This window comes from Terrapene carolina, unplaced genomic scaffold (genome assembly GCF_002925995.2).
Source record: "Terrapene carolina triunguis isolate 2854851 unplaced genomic scaffold, T_m_triunguis-2.0 Scaffold238, whole genome shotgun sequence".
NCBI lineage: Eukaryota > Metazoa > Chordata > Testudines > Emydidae > Terrapene > Terrapene triunguis.
In genome coordinates this window covers 14,923,770-14,941,426 of record NW_020664589.1, presented here as the reverse complement: position 1 = coordinate 14,941,426, position 17,657 = coordinate 14,923,770, and the positions used below count along the sequence as shown (strand labels likewise).

At 48.0% G+C, this 17,657-nt stretch overlaps 1 protein-coding gene across 1 annotated transcript in view; it reads right to left on the bottom strand.

The window, feature by feature from the left end:
* Positions 1 to 11,035, bottom strand: part of LOC112114423 (carboxyl-terminal PDZ ligand of neuronal nitric oxide synthase protein-like) — a 58,950-nt gene extending 47,915 nt beyond the window's left edge. Inside the window, exons 1-2 of the mRNA XM_024211144.3 lie at positions 10,864 to 11,035; positions 2,876 to 2,947 (exon numbers count right to left, since the gene is read on the bottom strand). Of these exons, the coding sequence (XP_024066912.2) occupies positions 2,876 to 2,947; positions 10,864 to 10,968 (177 nt within the window). The 5' untranslated portion in view covers positions 10,969 to 11,035. The remainder of the gene's footprint in view (positions 1 to 2,875; positions 2,948 to 10,863) is intronic.
* Positions 11,036 to 17,657: the final 6,622 nt, after the last annotated feature.

The window sequence follows — 17,657 nt, the reverse complement described above, 5'->3', positions numbered from 1 at the left end:
TTGTGTGTATCCTAAACTCTGCAGACAGATTGGTCTGCTGAGCTGGAAGAGCACACCAACGGATTAGTGTCACTGGGTCTCTCACATATTTCATTTGCGGCTTTAGCAGCAAGTCTGCAGCAGCCATATGCAGAATGTGGCATGGTATAATGAGGCGGGAAGGAGTGGAGACTTTCTGAGGAGTTAGATGCATGAATCGCTGTCTCCCTCGTTCTACGTCTCCATGCAACTCTAGGTGGGATGACGCCATTGAGTTTAGCGTGTGATAAGTAGCCTGTGTTGTTGGTTTTTCCCCCCATAGCAAGCTAGCATTTCGCCCCTGGCTGGAGAGCCAGGATTGGCCATAGACATGGAGCAGGGATTCAGTTTCAAACCCCATATACAATTTTTTCCAGAAATGAGTGACTGGACTAACCAGCTCTGCCAGAGCCTGGAAAAATAAAAAGAGGGGTGGGGCTGGCTGACGCAGGAGATTGGGACACTGAGCTTCTCATACGGATGACTGGTGCCAACCCAGGGTGGCAGCAGCCTACATGAGTTTGTGGCCTCTGGTCAGAGCCACTGGGCAAGCACCCACATCCCAGCTGGCTCGCTCTGTTGCCAATCTTGGTGGAAGTGCCCTCACTCCTAGAGGTGGCCCCTTCAGGTCACAGGGGAGGCATACTGGATGGCATGAGGAGGCTTGCATTGTATACCCCGTCTTATGGCTAGACAACGCCAATCTCCAGTCTCGTCACTCCGGAGCCTCTCACAAACACTTGTTTTGTATGGACCCATTTTTCCTTAATGGCCTTTGATGTCCCAGATGCCCTGTCTGCATAGATTGCAACCTGCCAAGGACAGGGTAGGACGTCTTAGAGTTTCCCAGCGTTGCTCCCAGCAGTGGAGCCGTGCTGGTGGCAGCACTGACAGGATGCTGGCATTCCAGGAGACCGCAGTTTAAAGAGTAATAGTCACAAATGGCCTGTCGCTGTACCATGGTTCCTTCCACAGGGACAGCTGCACTGGCAGGAGAGCTAAAGAATTCGAGTGTAGACGATGCCTCTGTATGCAAGTTAGCACGAAAAAGCCACTACCTTTCTTCAGCGTTCCTATTATGCTGTCTGTGCACAAGTATCCTTCTCAAACACCCTGTTCCTTATCCTCCGTTGAGAGATCAGTGCTAGTCAACTTTTCAGTAGAGCAGCATCCTCTGCTCCACGCAGCTCGGTCATGTCTGAATAAGGTCCTGCTGTACAGCGTACACACGAGGGAAAAGGGAAGCCCTGCCTTCAAACAATGGGCTGAGGTTAAAAACCCCATACAGAATAGCTGCTTTAAACGACAGTGCGATAAAGCTGCAACTCAGTCACCAGATTAATCAGTTGCATCCACGAGAGCAGAGGGGCATTGTTACGTGCTTCCCAACACCCAAGCGTGTCGCTGCACTGCCTGAATTCCCTGATCGATATTAAGCCATTCATCATGCCCATAGCAGGTGCTCAATCAGCGGCTGTCCACAGTTGCTGGGAACAGGAATTAAATTTTATTTACCTTTATTTTATTTTTTAAAAATAGCCACTGAAGGATCAGAAATGAACCTCTTTTGCAGTGCAATTTTAAATCCGATAGGCCAAAAATATGATGCAGCCCAAGATATACTACTATTCACTGCAGCATCCGAGCTGCCCCACTGGCCCCCATCCGTTGCCTCTTTGCTATTAACTTCCACTTTTAAGATAAATAATCTGGCAATTTAGATTGCCACTGCACTGAGTCCTTTATGAGCAGGAGCGATGTTAATAGTCTCTGGGCAGGCAGGAGGCAGAGAATCTCATTTCTGCACTTGGCTGGAGAGGGATAAATCAACGCTCCAGCTGGTTACAGGCAAAGCTTTTTTTTTTTTAAAAGCCATTTTAAATTACATTAGATTTTTAAACACCAGAAGAAAACCAGGATAATCCCTTCTGAAGGCTTCGAAGTCACAATTCCAAACCTACTTCAGCTGAAGTTTGAGACATTTATGAACAGTCTCTGGAGTAATTAAAAAACACCCCAGTATTTCAGATGGGTGTGAATATAACAAACATGGAGACTGTCGGAGCAGCCATCAGTGCTACTTCTTGGATGGAGGCTTTGAGAAAATAAACCTGCACTTGAGAAACTTCAAAACTGGTTTGAGACAGATATTCTAAGGCCTGGTCTACACTAACCCCCCAAGTCGAAGTAAGGTACGCAACTTCAGCTACGTGAATAACGTAGCTGAAGTCGACATACCTTACTTCGAACTTACCGCGGTTCAGACGCGGTCCACACGGGGCAGGCAGGCTCCCCCGTCGACTCCGCGGTACTCCTCTCGTTGAGATGGAGTACCGCAGTCGACGGCGAGCACTTCCTGGTTCGATTTATCGCGTCCAGACCAGACGCGATAAATCGAACCCGGAAGTTCGATCCCCAGCCGCCGAACTAGCGGCTAAGTATAGACCAGCCCTAAGAACTTTGTTGGTTAATTCTAATGCCCATTCACAAGCCCGTCTGAGGAAAAGTGGAATCTTGCCAAGTCTTTGTTAAAATAAGAATTTGCAAAAGGGAAATGTGGGGTGTGTGAGGACCAGAGAGGAAAACAAAAACCTTATGTAACTCAATGGAGGTGGAGCTGGTTTCCTCTCTGCTTTGGAGAGGAGAGTTGGGGAGGACAGGGTGCTGGATCTAGTCCTTGTATGTCTCAGGAGCGTGGCTACAAAGCTATACAAGGGAAGCAGTCAAATTGCTCAAATTCCAGCTGTTAGAAGCAGAGGGGTCTGGGGAAGGGCAGCACAGAGCAACAACACCTGCATACTTCCATTCAAGGTAACCTGCTATGAGCAGTGGTACCAGGGCTCCCAGTCAGACTCACCCGAATCCTTCTCATGGCGGCTACGATCTCCACACGGCTGTTGGGTCTCGGCACATCCAGACTACCAATGTACTGAAAGACAGAACAGTGGCGAGATGGTCTTTAAAAAATTGCAGTGAAGGAGTCACAACGTCTTCAAAATGAACAGCATCTTTGACTGATAATTAACCCATGAGTGGCTGGGCAGTCAGACACCTCTAACTCATGTCAGCCATTTCTGTCAGCACCTAGAAGGAGGATCCCTGGCAGGTATCAATGGATCCTTAATGTCAGGTTTAAGCCCTTGAGCTCTTCCAGTTCTAGAAACGCCCGTAGATACAGTAGACATTAAATTTGCATCATCCCACTAAAAGCTAGCCCCTTTCCTGGAAGCACGATCCAGTTTGCTGGACTCCATTAGAGCACCTAATACTTTGCACTAGAGCAAGGAGATTACTGCTGGCAACCACAACCAGAGGGACAGCTGCTAGCCAAAGCACTACACACACCGCATCTCACCCAATTTTGGTCCCTATCTTCTTCTTTCCCCTCACCAAGAAAAGCTTCTTGAAAACCTCAGAATGCCAGGCATCCCCAAGGATTGGGGCTAGTGCATGGCTCTGTGGCAACTGGCTTTGATGAGAAGCAGTGTGTCTGTATCCCTGGTCGACACCCTTCGTTGTCTCCGCTGCGCCTCTCTGGACATCAGTTGCCTTTTTGCTTGCTTGGCCTAGCAGAATTCTCTAGCTGATCCTGGAAAACGTGCCAGAATTGGTATTCTGGGCTGGCCCAGCCTGTCAATAACTAGGAGCTAATGGGAGCTGCAGCCCTACGTTTCCACCGGAAACAGCAAGTTGCCCAGCATCCTGTAACAGGACATGCAAAACTTACGTTTGCAGCGTTCGCACGTCCGTCTGCTGAACAAGGGCTGCTGAAGCTCAAGGCAGATGGCAAGTTCCAGGTCCAGCATGGAAACCTGCCCTCAACCAATTAACAAACGCAGCCTTCTGTATCCTGGCTACCTGTAGTCGTGCCCATGGGTTTGGATGGCATCGGGACCATACACGTTGGTCATACGCTTGCTTTGGACAAAAGGTAGCTTGACGGCCTACCTGATAGGGCAGGAGCCACCCTCCCACCGAAGTGTCCCCTGTGGTGACAGCACTGCTACCTTCTGCTCAGTCCCAACCTGCCCACACTTGTGTGCCAACCCAGCCAAGTGAAGTTATCTGAACAGTGACAGGAAGAAACTGCTCTGCTGGGAGGACTCGGCTGCAGGACAGGGGGTACTCCTGCTGGCACACAGGGTGGGACGAATATGCAGAAGAGCAGAGTGCTGCCCACAATGCCACCAACCAGAGCAAGCCAGTGCAGTGCTTGAGATCCAGGCTGCCCTTCTGCCCCAAGCAATGGGGGAAATCCCAAACATCCCACAGACAGAGCAGTTTGTGTGGTGCAAAGGGTAGTGAACGCTCCATGGGGCCTCTGGCTCATCTGCAGCCGAGCTGACTGGAAGGGGGGAGTGAAGGGAGAATAGCCTGAGTCAGCCAGTAAACAGAAGCAGAACCGAGTGGGTGATCAGCATCCTGTCAGCGTCGGGGAGTGCGGGTTGCTGTCCTCCGACCATATGCTGTGGAAGTCGGACAGCTGGAGCGAGGGAGTCCGATTCCAAAAGCCAGTCCAATGTGTCGGCATTAGCATTCTCTCATGGGTGGAACATGCAGCCCCTCTCCCCTCGTACACAGGCATGGCAGGCAGTCTGCCTCCCCCCCACACACACACATTCATCGGGGCGCTGGTGCTGAAAAGCTCAGCCTCCATGTATAAGAGGGTTTGGCTTGTGAGTCTAGAGGAAGTTTTGTGGCCAGCAAGTCAGGGAAGCCCCCATGGAAGCTTGGCAGGCAGCTCCTGCTCTTCCTAAAGAGCAGCCCACGGCTCTCACTGAGCGTGCTGACATCTTTATGGGGTTTGGAGATCACCGATGCAAGAGTTGCAGCTGGCAAGACCCAACGGCTTGTAGGGTTTTATTTTGCAAGCTTGCATTCAATGAAGAGCTCTCCACACAGACTGGCCGTCTTAGCTCAGTATTTACTGCTCTTTCAGCTGCCTAGAAATAAGCACTGCAAGCATCTTGAAAGGTCATCTCATTTCCCTACGCCATCGTAAACTGCTCCACATGCCATTTGGTAACTACTTACAGCAACCCCTCGGTGAACCACAAGAGAGATCCAGGCCCCAGAGCATGAGTACTTGGGGTCCGTGGGGAGGAAAGGGACTAGCTTTTCCTCCCGCTTTCTATAGTGGCAGAGGTACATTAACATCCCAGAATGGGATCTGTTTGATTTGCCCCATTCACAAAGGGCCATGGTCTATAGGGAGTCACATGAAAAAGTTCAATGTAATGCAGTAGGCTGGCACTTTGCAATCTTGCTATCAGTAGGCAATGGGGAGAGAGCCACTGGCTAAGAACACTTCTAGTGGCTTTGCTCTCAGACCCTGCATCGGGGTCCCACTCCTGCAAGCTGATCCTGTAAGGAATCTCCATCCTCAGAGGTTTTTAAAGCCCGGCTTGACAAAGCCCTGGCTGGGATGATTTAGTTGGGGTTAGGGATTGGACTAGATGACCTCCTGAGGTCTCTTCCAACCCTAATCTTCTATGATTCTATGTTTGCCTTTGGAGAGCCCCATCGAGTTCACCGGGGGTTCCACCCAAGTGAAAGGCTGCTCACCTGGAGCTTGCAGTATCAGGTTCTTACATGGCCAAGTGTGTGCATTGGGAGTTCATCCCTAAAGATCTGAAATATAAACTCACTAATATAATGCAATGTGGCCTGGTACTTCCCACCTGGAAAGAATTAGAGATGAGAAACACTACCAATGAACAAATGTCTTGCACAAAGCAAGCTAGATAATTAATAAGCTGCTCGTTTTAAGAGGCACAGCCAGACTGATACCTGCAGTGAGAGACTGTTAATTGGAAGAGACAGACCCTATAGTAGGACTAAACAAGCATGTTACTAAGGTAATACAAACGTCATCTGTGAGGGTGGAAGAGGAGCCAGCCCATTACAACTTGAAGAGGAGAGTTGGGCAAGTAGCTGGATACATATGGAGCGATCTACTCTCGCAATAGCATGGTAGTCCTAAAGCTGGCTGACTGCAGGTGGCTATCCCACCCATTAGAAGTGCAAATTCATTTCATAGTAACTTTTAAAAGTTCCTTAATGTAACAGCATTTCGCCTGTCAAGGTGGTATCCAGTATAGCAGCTGTTATGTTTTAAGCATTCAAAATACTGTATCTCCCTGCCCAGCAAAGCTAGATTTTTATACAAGCAATTGAGAATTTAAACAGATCTCTCCCACATCCTCTTTAAATCTACAGCTCCTTCAGCAGGAAAACTGAATTGCACAACATCAACATTTGTAAAGCTTTATTTGAATGCATTCCCTTTCCTTACAGCTCGGGGGAGGGGAGAAATGAATTCCATTTCTAATCTGTCAGGCCACCTGCAAACAAACTAGAATTACTCCTGCAATTCATTTTGTCAGCTAAATTATAAACTCATTCCCCCTGCACTGACTACAGAAAGTCAGTTACAATGAAGTCATTTACTCAAAGGCAGATGTAGTCATGCCTGGACATTTTTCATGATCAATATGAAGTCCCTGACAAGGATATCAGTAGTTCTTCAGATCCAGCCCCAAGATTACTTCTATTTAAATTAACACTTGGCCTTCTATAGCTTTTCCTGCAGCACAGTGGGTCAAATGGGCCAAGATGCTAACACAGAATTTAGCACGATGGCCATTACTATGTTGGTATCCAGGGAAGTATTTTTTCTAACTATTAAGCTCCTTGAGGCAGGGTCGGTGTACCCTTGTGTGTCTGAACAATTCCCCAGTCCAAGTGGAGCCTGAGTACAAATGCCCATGACACAAATACTATTAGAATCATAGTACTAGAGTTCAAGGCCAGAAGGGACCATTAAATAATCTAGTCTGACCTCCTGTACAGCACAGGCCACCATTACCACCCAGCACCCACTGGCACTTGCCATAGGAAAGTATTAAGGACATGATGCAAAGTCCAGTGCAATCAACAGGAACCTTTCCAGATCAGTTCCCAAGTGAACTGCACAGGAAAGTTTCCAAGCTTTAAAAGACGCTAGACTTCCAAAAACAGCTACACACAAAAAAAAATCTAGCGCAAACCAGTTTAATCTGAGCATAACTGCACAGCCTCGGTGACCTTTTGCTATTTTTCCCTCCACACTTCCTCTGCTCAAAAGTACTATAAGGTAATATGTTTTGAAGTTCCTTTGGTGTTTTTTTTTTTTTTTTTTAAAAGCCCACTTGCAGAGAGAAACCTATTTTGAGTGGGGCTGAAACTAGCGTGGGAACAGCAGGTTCAGAACACTAAGGAAAGACAGACAGTCAGAAAGCCTTTTAGGCCTTGATCATGGTTTATTACCCGTGACACCAACACTAACACATGTGACTTTACTAGCCATAAGTGCATGAGAACTCCAGTTACGGCCATTTAGTACCAGCACCCACCTGCAGCTCCAAATTAAAGCCCGGTGGCCAAAAATGCTGAAGTGTCTATTGATTGTGGGCCTGATAGTAAGAGTGCAAGGCCACTCAAAAGTCCAGGGTTGGGAGGCAGCCATGTCCCAGCACCTCTAGGACAGCAAGGTCCTGAAGCTAGGCACCCAACATTCAAGGCACCTAAAGTCAGTGAACACTTCTGAAAGTATTGGCCTCAATGTTTTAATGGGCAAGGGGGCTGAAGACCCCAGTGCACTGACATCTCCTGAGCCTTGGGCCTCCTGCAACTCACTCCCTGGCTGTTCAGTTTGTACCTGGCTACACTCTGCATTTCCATGTTACATGTTTTAGCCGAATGCCTCCTTGAGCTACAGGACGGTAGATGCCTTGCAGCTGCTCTTGCGTACCAGCAGCCATGTCAGTGGCAGCTTCTCTTCCTCTTCCCAACCAAGCCCTGCCTGATCAAGTCCATTCTTTTCTGTACACCATGTGTTAAGTGACTTCAATGGGAGCCTGCCCATTATCTGATTACAATAAGACAGTAATCATCATCATATTCCTATTACGCCTCTGGCATTTAGGGCAGTGACAAAGCTCTTCCACTCCTGTCTGTTTCTGGCAAGCCTTGCAATGGTTCCCCAGCTGTGCCCCAGGTTTTTCAGCTCAGCTTCCATAGCTCTTCGCCATGTTGTTTTCGGGCAGCCTCATTTTCGCTTGCCTTCAGGTGTCCATCTTATTGCTACTCTGGTGATGGAATCAGTTTCCATCCAAAGCACATGACCGATCCATCTCCAACGCCTCCTAGAAATTATGGTGCTCAGATCCTCTTGGCTGCACTGTGTCAATAGATCTTGGTTTGAGATTGTTCTGGGCCAAAAAGATACGGAGGATTTTTCTGAGGCAGGTTGTATGGAATGAAGGCAGTTTAGACATGTCATACTTTCAACACTACTTTATAGTGCAGAATCCTGGGGAATGAGAAAGTACGCAGCTCTGATAAATCTTGAGTTTGGTTTTGGTGTTGTAATTTGATGATTTCCAGACTGTATTTAAGCTCCTGAAGGTGTTCCTGGCTTTACTGATTTTGTGCCGGATGTCCTGGCTGATGATGCTGCCCAAGTATGTGAATGTTTCTACATTGGTGAGAACATAATCCTCTATCCGTACTGGTGAGTGAAGCAATATTAAAGATCATAATATCGGTCTTACTGTGGTTGATTTTCAGTCCAATTTGCTGGCTGAATGCATTGAGTCGAGTTGTTTTTTTTCTTGTATATGGTGTTGGGTATGTGGTAGGAGAGTGACATCATCTGCGAAGTCCAGGTCTTCAAGGGATGACAAGAGTGTCCATTCAATGCCTCTTGGCATGTCTTCTGTTGTATGCCGCAGTACCCGGTCGATAGCAACGTTGAAGAGGATTACAAACATGACACTCCCTGGACATACTCCTGTTTTGACTTCAAAACTGAGCTCACTGTGATCAACACTGCATGTAAAGTTGAAATAGAAGCTTTTGATGACATTGATTATATGGAAAGGAATGCCATATGCCCACAGAATGCGCCATAAGCTGGTCTTGTGAATGCTATCAAAAGCCTTCTCAAAGTCTATGGAATTTATGTAGAGTTGCCGTTGCCATTCTAAGCACTATTCTATTATGTTTTGTAGAATGAAGATGTGGTCTGTGCATCCACGCCCTTTCCAAAAACCAGCTTCCACTTTTCTGAGAACGCTATCAACTTCCTCTGATATACGCTGGACTATGATCTTACATAATACTTTGCAAGGCACAGATAAAAGTGCAGAAAGCCTTCATTCTGCAGTTAAAGAACAGGTTTCAAGTACCTGCAGACCTTGATGAAGAGGAGGGGAATGCAGATGAGGAGATCAATAAGAAGTGGGACAAAGTAACATCAATGTATAAACAGAGCAGTGAAGCCTGTCTACGCTACAGGCAGAAGAGAAGGAAGGAGCAGATTACACCCAGCTCATGGAATGCCATAGAAACCAGATGAGCCCTGAAGAAAAAAGTTTTAGACACAAAATCCCAAAAGCTAAAGGACAAATACCACAAGCAGCATAGCAAGGCATAGCAGGAGGTCTTTGTGAGAGCAGACAAACGGCATTATATTGATAATCTGGCAACACAAGCAGAGGATGCAGCTGCTCATGGTGAACAAGGAACCCGCTACAAAATGACAAAAAATATCATAATGCCACTACATAAATCCATGGTACACCCATACCTTAAATACTGGGTGCAGTTCTGGTTGCCCCATCTCAAATAAGATATATTGGAATTGGAAAAGGTACAGAGAAGGCCAGCAAAAATTATGACAGACATCAAACAGCTTCCATATGAGGAGACATTAAAAAGACTGGGACTGTTCAGCTTGGGAAAAAGATGACTAAGGAGAGATATGAAAGATGATTATAAAAATCACAAATGGTGTGGAGAAAGTGAACAGGGAAGTGTTATTTACTCCTCATAACACAATAACCAGCAGTTACCCAATGAAATTAACAGGTAGCAGGTTTAAAACAAACAAAAAGAAATATTTCCTCACACAACACCCAGTCAACCTGTTGAACTTGTTGCCATGGGATGTTGTGAAGGCCAAAACTATAACTGGGTTCAAAAAGGAATTAAATACGTTCATGCAGGATAAATCCATCCATGGCTATTAACCAAGATGGTCAGGGATCCAATCCCAGGGTCTGGCTGTCCTAAGCCTCTGACTACCAGAAGCTGAGACTGGATGACAGGGGATGGATCACTTGATAATTGCCCTGTTCTGTTGATTCCCTTTGAAACAGCTGACATTGGCCCTTGTCGGGAGGCAGGATACGGGGCTAGATGGACCATTGGTCTCACTTAGTACAGCCCCTCTTATGTAACCCAACCTATACCCCACTATGGGCTGGGGGAAATTGACCAGCAGAACTATACTCCTGTAACGAGAAGGGAATAAAGTCATTTGTTCCAGAGTAGCGAGTCCCCCCAGATTTCCAGCACAGCTACCGCGGTATAATTATACCGCTACCCTGCCCTGCTCTGGCCCCATAACTCCCTCCCCCGCGGACTCCTCTGGGAGCACAATGTTGTCCGCACTCCTGCCCTATTGCTCTGCAAAGCCAGCTCGGCCCTCCCCGCCCCAGCGAGGGCTGCTCTCCCCGGGCACGTTTATCCCGGGGGCACCAAAGCCCTGCTCGGCACGATCACCCTGCCCCGGTGCGGCCGGGCTGCTGTGCCCCGGGGGAAGGGGCCGGGGCCGCCCTGCGCCCAGAGGGGATTAGCTAGCGCTGGACGTGCCCCGGGGACACGTGTTTCGGACACTGGCAGCAGGCGGCCAACCCGGTCCCCGGGCCGGGGGGGGGGGGCCCGGCTGGCCTGCACCGTCCGGGCCCGGGGGGAGCCCCCTCCACGCCCCAGCCCCAGCCCGGGCCCCGCCCGGCTCACCTTGGCCTGGAAGTGGATCCCGTGCTGGAAGGCGTCTTCGTTGTGCAGGGGGACCCGCGAGTCGCAGCCATCGTCCACCAGGTTGTACCTGTTCTTCACCGGCATCTTCCCGGGCGCTCAGGCGCCGCCCCAGCACCAGCCTCCCCGCGCCCCGCCCCGGGGCATCGCCCGCTGCCGGCCCCTCGGCTCCGCGCTGCGGGCAGGGCGGCGGGGGCCCCGAGCCAGCGCCGCGCAGCCCCGGTGCCAGGCGGCGGCTCCGGCCGCCTTTTGAATGAGATTCCCCCGGCTGCCCGCGGCGCCTCCCGCTCATTGGCCCCAAGTTCCCTCACGTGACGGGCGGGGGCGGGGGCGGTGCTGGGGGGGGGCTGCCCAGAGTGGGGGGGCTGGCTCCTGCAGTGCCCGCGGGCGGGGATATGGCCCTGCCCAGCAGCCCGGCCCCCACCCCTGGCCTGGCCATTTCCCCAGCCCGCTCCCTTTTGGTTCCGTTCCTGAGCCCGGCCCAGAGGGGACATACATGCAGGCACCTGCCCATAGCATCTGCTTCCCTCTCAGGTCCCTGCGGCGGACAGGCTCGGCTCGGCTCGGCCCGACCCTGGCCCGCCCGGCGTCCCGCATCCCCCCGCCAGCAGGCAGGATGGAACCTGGCGCGGATCGGCTTCGCTCTCCTTTAGAGTCAGTTCGGAGCCGTTTCACTTTCCCTGCATTAGCAGGGCGCTGCCAGAGCCAGTGGGACATGTTACCCCTTTGCACACAGGCGTTCTGCGCCCATCTGGGAAACCGGTCATGGGGCCATTTCTACTGGAGTTTAGCCGTATGGACTCTTGTCTTGCAAACTCTGCACTGGGGGCGATGCTGGCCCGAGAGCGTCCCTTTAAATACAAACACATGACTGGCCGGGATAGTAAGGCTCTGACTGAAAAAGCACACAAGGAGCCTGAGACTGAATTGTTAGCTCACCTTATGGTGGAAGTGAAGTTTACATCATGGGGCGATTTCTCCCAGGGCACCTTAAAACAGTGGGTGAAGTTGCCTATCCTGTGAGCTACAGTGCTAGAGACGTGGCAGGATGAGTTAAGGATGGAATATCCACCGTAATGGGTTTGTCTGTCTTTTCTCTGTTTTAAGCCATACATCTGTTATTTTAACACTGGTTTTAGTGTGTGCCTTTTCCCTACTGTGTACAACTATGCAAAAAATGATACAGTCTAAGGCCGTGTCCACACTACAACTTCTAGCCAAGGTTGTAACCAGATATGGCAGGTTCTAACCATGTTTCCTATCAATTCACAATATGGTTAAGGCTCTGTTAATAACCGCAGCAGTGTAGCACCCCGCCAGAGGCATAGTGTCACATGGCGGACTTCCCACAGGTGCCGTACCAGTTACAGGTTCTTCCAGTGAAGGAAGCATCCTTGCCATCTTTGTGCAACCAGTTTGGCAGGTCCTCTTTCCTTCCAGCCTTTTCTGAACTGAGGTAGGGCATCCCATGGTGTATTGTGTCACACCTTGCTGATGTTGCTCTGTAGTGGCCTATCCCTGGCTGAGGCAGTGTGGGGTAGCTGTCCAAATTTCCCAGGATGAACTTATGCAAACAGTAGATGCACAAGCATGGTTGTGATGATGACAGAAAAGCTGAGCCATTTAATGTGCAACTTTCTAAGGCAATTCTGTCACTAACCAGTTGCAAAATCGGGTTTGAAAGGTGTAAGTTGAATAGAGCCTAAAAGTCAGAGACACGCTTATCCCTGGGGTAACTCTATTGATTGCAGTAGGGCTGCACCAGGAATTAATCTGGGCCCTTGTTTATGAAGTGAATGACTATAACCTTTTATCATACAAATAATATCACCATGCATGCTTAAATACGATCACACACTGTACTCTCTGTGATATCTATTTTAACAAGAGAGATTTGTTGTTGTTTTTTAATGAGTAGAATTCAAGATATGGAGCTTGATCAGTGATATCATAACAGGGTATCTCGTTCCAAAACCACAGAGGATGCGGGGTTCCCATTACTGAACTGTAACCTTGTGACGGATACGGGAAGTGTGCCGGCTCGCTGATAAATCAAAGGATATGCATTGCCAAGTGGCTGTTCTTGGTATTCTGGTCTCAGATCCTCTGCCCGGACCCCTATATTATTACAACAGTCCTTCGCTTTGCCAGCCTGGACCTACCTCCTCCCATTCAGTTATGCACACTTTATGCCACAGGGGAGGCTGTGCTGTTCCAAGCCTCACTCCCATGACTGCGATTGGCCCAAGTGACTTGGCAGGTTTGAGCCCGCACCAGTCAATGGGAGGAAGGCAGCAACCACAAACTCGGGCCAATTACAGAACCTCATCATTAAGGGAGGGGCAGCCTGAAGAACGAGTACTGTTTCTATGTCCCATTGGTTGGCGTCCATGCATTCAGGAATACCAGGGTTGCTAGCAGATCTTCCTGATATTGTGGGCCTCACTCAGGGTTGAGTCGGCAATGACAGGTCCTTCAATTAGCCTCTTCTTTGCTATGCTCTTCTGTCTGTCTTGTCTCCAGGCTTCTTTTTTCCCTGGCTATAATATAATATCACATTTCCCATTTAAATGCACACGGATTTATGCTAATCCTTCATTTGTTCAGAGTACCCCAATATAGGTTTCATTTTACATATGCAATTAAATGAATCTGGTTTTGCTATCCGATGTGCCACTCTTCAGATTCTGCATTGCACCTGCAGATTCATGAGCTCTCTCTAGGCGATCACTTTTTATGCTCACTTGTGTGCTGAATGCTCAGGATGTTTGGCGCCTTTTTATTTATATTTTCAGGAGTCTTAATTTAATAAAATATGGAAATAAAATCCAACCAGCCTGAATCAATAACCTAGATTATCTTCTTGTGAGTATCGCTGAGCTAATGGGGTACGGTGAAATTGTTTGGTTTCCATAAAACAGAAGAGAATGGCCATTATCCCAACCTCTCATTTAAAACTGCCTGCTAGCACTGCTGCTGCTGCTGTTTGGTATATGTGAGCCTCACTCATGTGGGAGACCCCTTTGACTCTTGTTCATTGAATGGAGGCCGTGCATCTAGGCATTGTCTACACTAGCCAGTTAGTGTGCTAACCCAGCATGCCTGTAACACAGCACGGGTAAAACCCTGGCTTCATTTCAGTCAAAGGCAAAACTCCCATTGATTTCACTGGGGACAGGATTTCACCCCACATTTCTAGTCACAATTGCTATCCATGGTGCTCAAGTTTCCCACTACCACTTGGATTGTCCCTGTTGCGCTAGAGACAGGTTAAAAAAACATTCTCAGTGGAAAGCCGTGGGAGGTGTAGTTCCAAACAGTAGACATTATAAACCATAGACATTATAGACTTGCTGCAGGGAGCTGTGCTGAGCATAGTGGGACAGGTGCAATCATTCAGCGCCTACGCTGCTGGCAGAGGATGTTGTGTTCAGGTCTTCCAATGGTAGCAACCCTGGGAGCCCAATGGGCCAAGTTAGACAACATGCTGGTTAAAAGCCCACAGTGAAGCCCCTCCTCCCACATAGCTCAGATTCCTGAGGCCTTTCATATGGCCTGTGTTTTGGGGGGTGGCTGCTGTTGTTTCAGCTATCTCTAAACAGAGGCTTATTTAATTGTTTCTTCCTTTAGCCTGACTGGAAGGCGGCTGCCACACCCACCTGCTTCAAAAAAGTTTCTTTCAGCTCCCAGCCAGCCTAACAATTGGGATAAGGGGTTTACCTCTCACACCTTACACAGACACTGCACCCTTTTAAAGGAAGCCTTTTTAAAAAAACGATTTATTTATGTAGGAAGTGTTCACAGGTTTACAAATCCTTGATATGTAAATTTCAGAAACAAAACAACAGTGAGCTTTTGTTTAAAGAGACATTATACAGTAACAGTACATAAGAACGGCCCTACTGGGTCAGACCAAAGGTCCATCTAGCCCAGAATCCTGTCTTCTGCATCCGAAGAAGTGAGGTTTTTACCCACGAAAGCTTATGCCCAAATAAATCTGTTAGTCTTTAAGGTGCCACCAGACTCCTTGTTGTTTTTGTAGATACAGACTAACACGGCTACCCCTTGATACTTGTCTTCTGACAGTGGCCAGTGCCAGGTGCCCCAGAGGGAATGAACAGAACAGTTGATCATCAAGTGATCCATCCCCTGTCGCTCATTCCCAGCTTCTGGCAAACAGATGCTAGGAATATCATCAGATCTCTCTGTTTAACAGGGTGTTCCCATATAACAGAGTGAGCACCATTACAACTCCCAGGCCTTGTCTACACTACCACTTTACAGCGCTGCAACGTTCTCGTTCAGGGGTGTGAAAAAACACCCCCCTGAGCGCTGCAAGTTTCAGCGCTGTAAAGTGGCAGTGTAGACAGTGCACCAGCGCTGGGAGCCGCGACTACACAGCCACATAAAAGCACTGCTGCGGCAGCACTCTAACGTTGCTAGTCAAGCCATACCCCTAGTGACTTTATTAAGCTGAGAGTATGTCTACACTAGAAACGCTACAGCGGCACAGATGCACTGCTGCAGCTCCGCTCCTGCAGTATTGACACTTCCTACTGTGACCGAAGGGTGCTTCCGTCACTGTAGTAAATCCACCTCTCCGAGAGGCAGTAGCTAAGTTGACAGAAAAGTTCTCCTGTCGACCTAGTGCTGTCTATACTTGGGCTTAGGTTGGCTTAACTATATCTCTCAGAGGCATGACTTTTTTTCACACCCCCTGAGCAAAGTAGCTAGATCAACCTAAGTTTTAGGTGTAGAGCTCTCTGATTACATACATTTAACAGACCAAAAAGCCTGGTTTTGACGTCGCAGATTATTTCCCCCTTTTCTGTTAATGTTTTTATACTTGCAAGGATGGCTTGATTCTGCAGTGCTGAGCTATGCTGATTAAAACAATAAATAACATGGCTTAGCAAAAACAACAAGCCAGACCTAGGGTAATGCTAGTGAAAATCTTTATTACAGGAAACACTTTCAGAGCCTACTAGCAAGCCCGGAAAGCCCTATGCACTTTACTCCCAGCTCAGTATATTTGATCTCCTCTAACTTTTTGTCACACCAGTTTTAGCAGTACCTCCGCCACCAGCTAGTGGGGTAGCAAGAGTACCATGGGCAGGTGAGGTCTTAAAGCTAGGTCCTCCAGTGTTCTGGCAGACAGCCTTATAAGATTTAAAAGGTTAATTCACTTACCGCTAATTATGAGCTGGGAGTTTGTTTGCAAAGCAGAGTCTTGCTGTGTATGTTTACTAAGAACACGGAAACAGACAGTGTTCCCTCACTTTCAGGATGTTGAAAGCCAGTGGGTGTTGAGGTGAGGTTTGTACGATGAAGAGGGGATCTGGGACAGATGTGAAGTTGGGGATCAAAATCCGGTAGTTTTGATGTGTCTTTGAGACATTCGTTCAAAGGCTGCTACATCTAAAACATGCATGTTGGGGCGGAAAAAAACCAACAACTCTGGCTTTGTTCCTGGAGAGAGGTAAATAAAAATGAAGCATCTGGGGCCGGAATCAAAGTCTTTCATTGACTTCAATGGATTCTGGATCAGGACTTTAATATTTATTTAAATGTTGGGGTGGATTTTTTTTTGCATAACAAGCCCAGAACCAATTCCAAAAGCCCGCCTGCCTTCCCAGTGCAAAGCAAGATGCTCTGAAGAATGTAGGGGAGGGGAGACAGGACACCATCATAATGGGCTTAACATTTTAAGACTGCACATTTAACACAATAAATAAAATGCAAGCCCTGATTGTATTTCCAAAGCTTGAGACATTCGGTACTTCACGGTGAGGGTTTTTTGGTTGTTTTCCATCCAATAATTTACTTTGCCCTCAGAATACAGAGAATCAGAAATAAGCATTGTTGTTAAGACAGAAAAATCTGTCAGTTTCACTTGATGTCTGCAAGCAGGGCTCACAGAATCGGGAAGGATGAAAAGGAACATGAACTGGCATTACCAGCCAGCTCTTCACACATCTCAGGAATTCTCTTCAGCCTTGACATGCCGCCATGGGTTTCACTGTAAAGCCAGAAGACCCCATACATGCTCCACTTCTCCGTTGCCCTAAGAGCTGATGCTTTCTAGTAGTTAGAGCAAACTTGGAAACAAGGAGCGGGCTGTGTTTCTGTTCCTGAGTAAGGCAGTGTCCGACCTTGATCAAAAAACCTGACTTTGTGCTTTAATTTAACACAGAAAATTGGTAACAAAGCAGGAACATTAACCATGTGCTGAACCTGAGCTGAGCTTTTCTGCATAAAATAAAGATGGATGAATTAGTTCACAGCTGGCTGAAGATTTTGACCCTGGATTCCTCTTGTATGTTCCACATCAGGTAGCTCCCTTCTTTGTTATTCAGGACAATAAGGTGATACACTAGAACCCTGGTTAGCCAAAAATACCTGGAGACACCCTCACATGTCTGTAAATGCTAGTGTTTGATTAAATCCAAAGGAGCAGGTTAGATAAATAAGGTTCTATGGGTTGAAATTAGTTGGTATTACCCTCAGCTGCAGTGGGGTTTAGATGAAAATAGGGCAAATTCCTGGGCAGAATCTTGCAGTGAGTCTCTTGAGCTACCACATGAACCAAATCAAGAAGAGACATGTGGATCAGGCTGGGTAGCGCTGTCATTGTTTCATCACTGTCAGTCCCTCTCTCTCAGTGTCACATATCTGCTCGGCTGGTGGAGGTTCTGTTTGGTTAGATGGTTATACAGATTTGTGGTGTTCAGGGATAAACAGAAGCCTAACGTGTTGAAGGTTCAGATTTGTAGTGT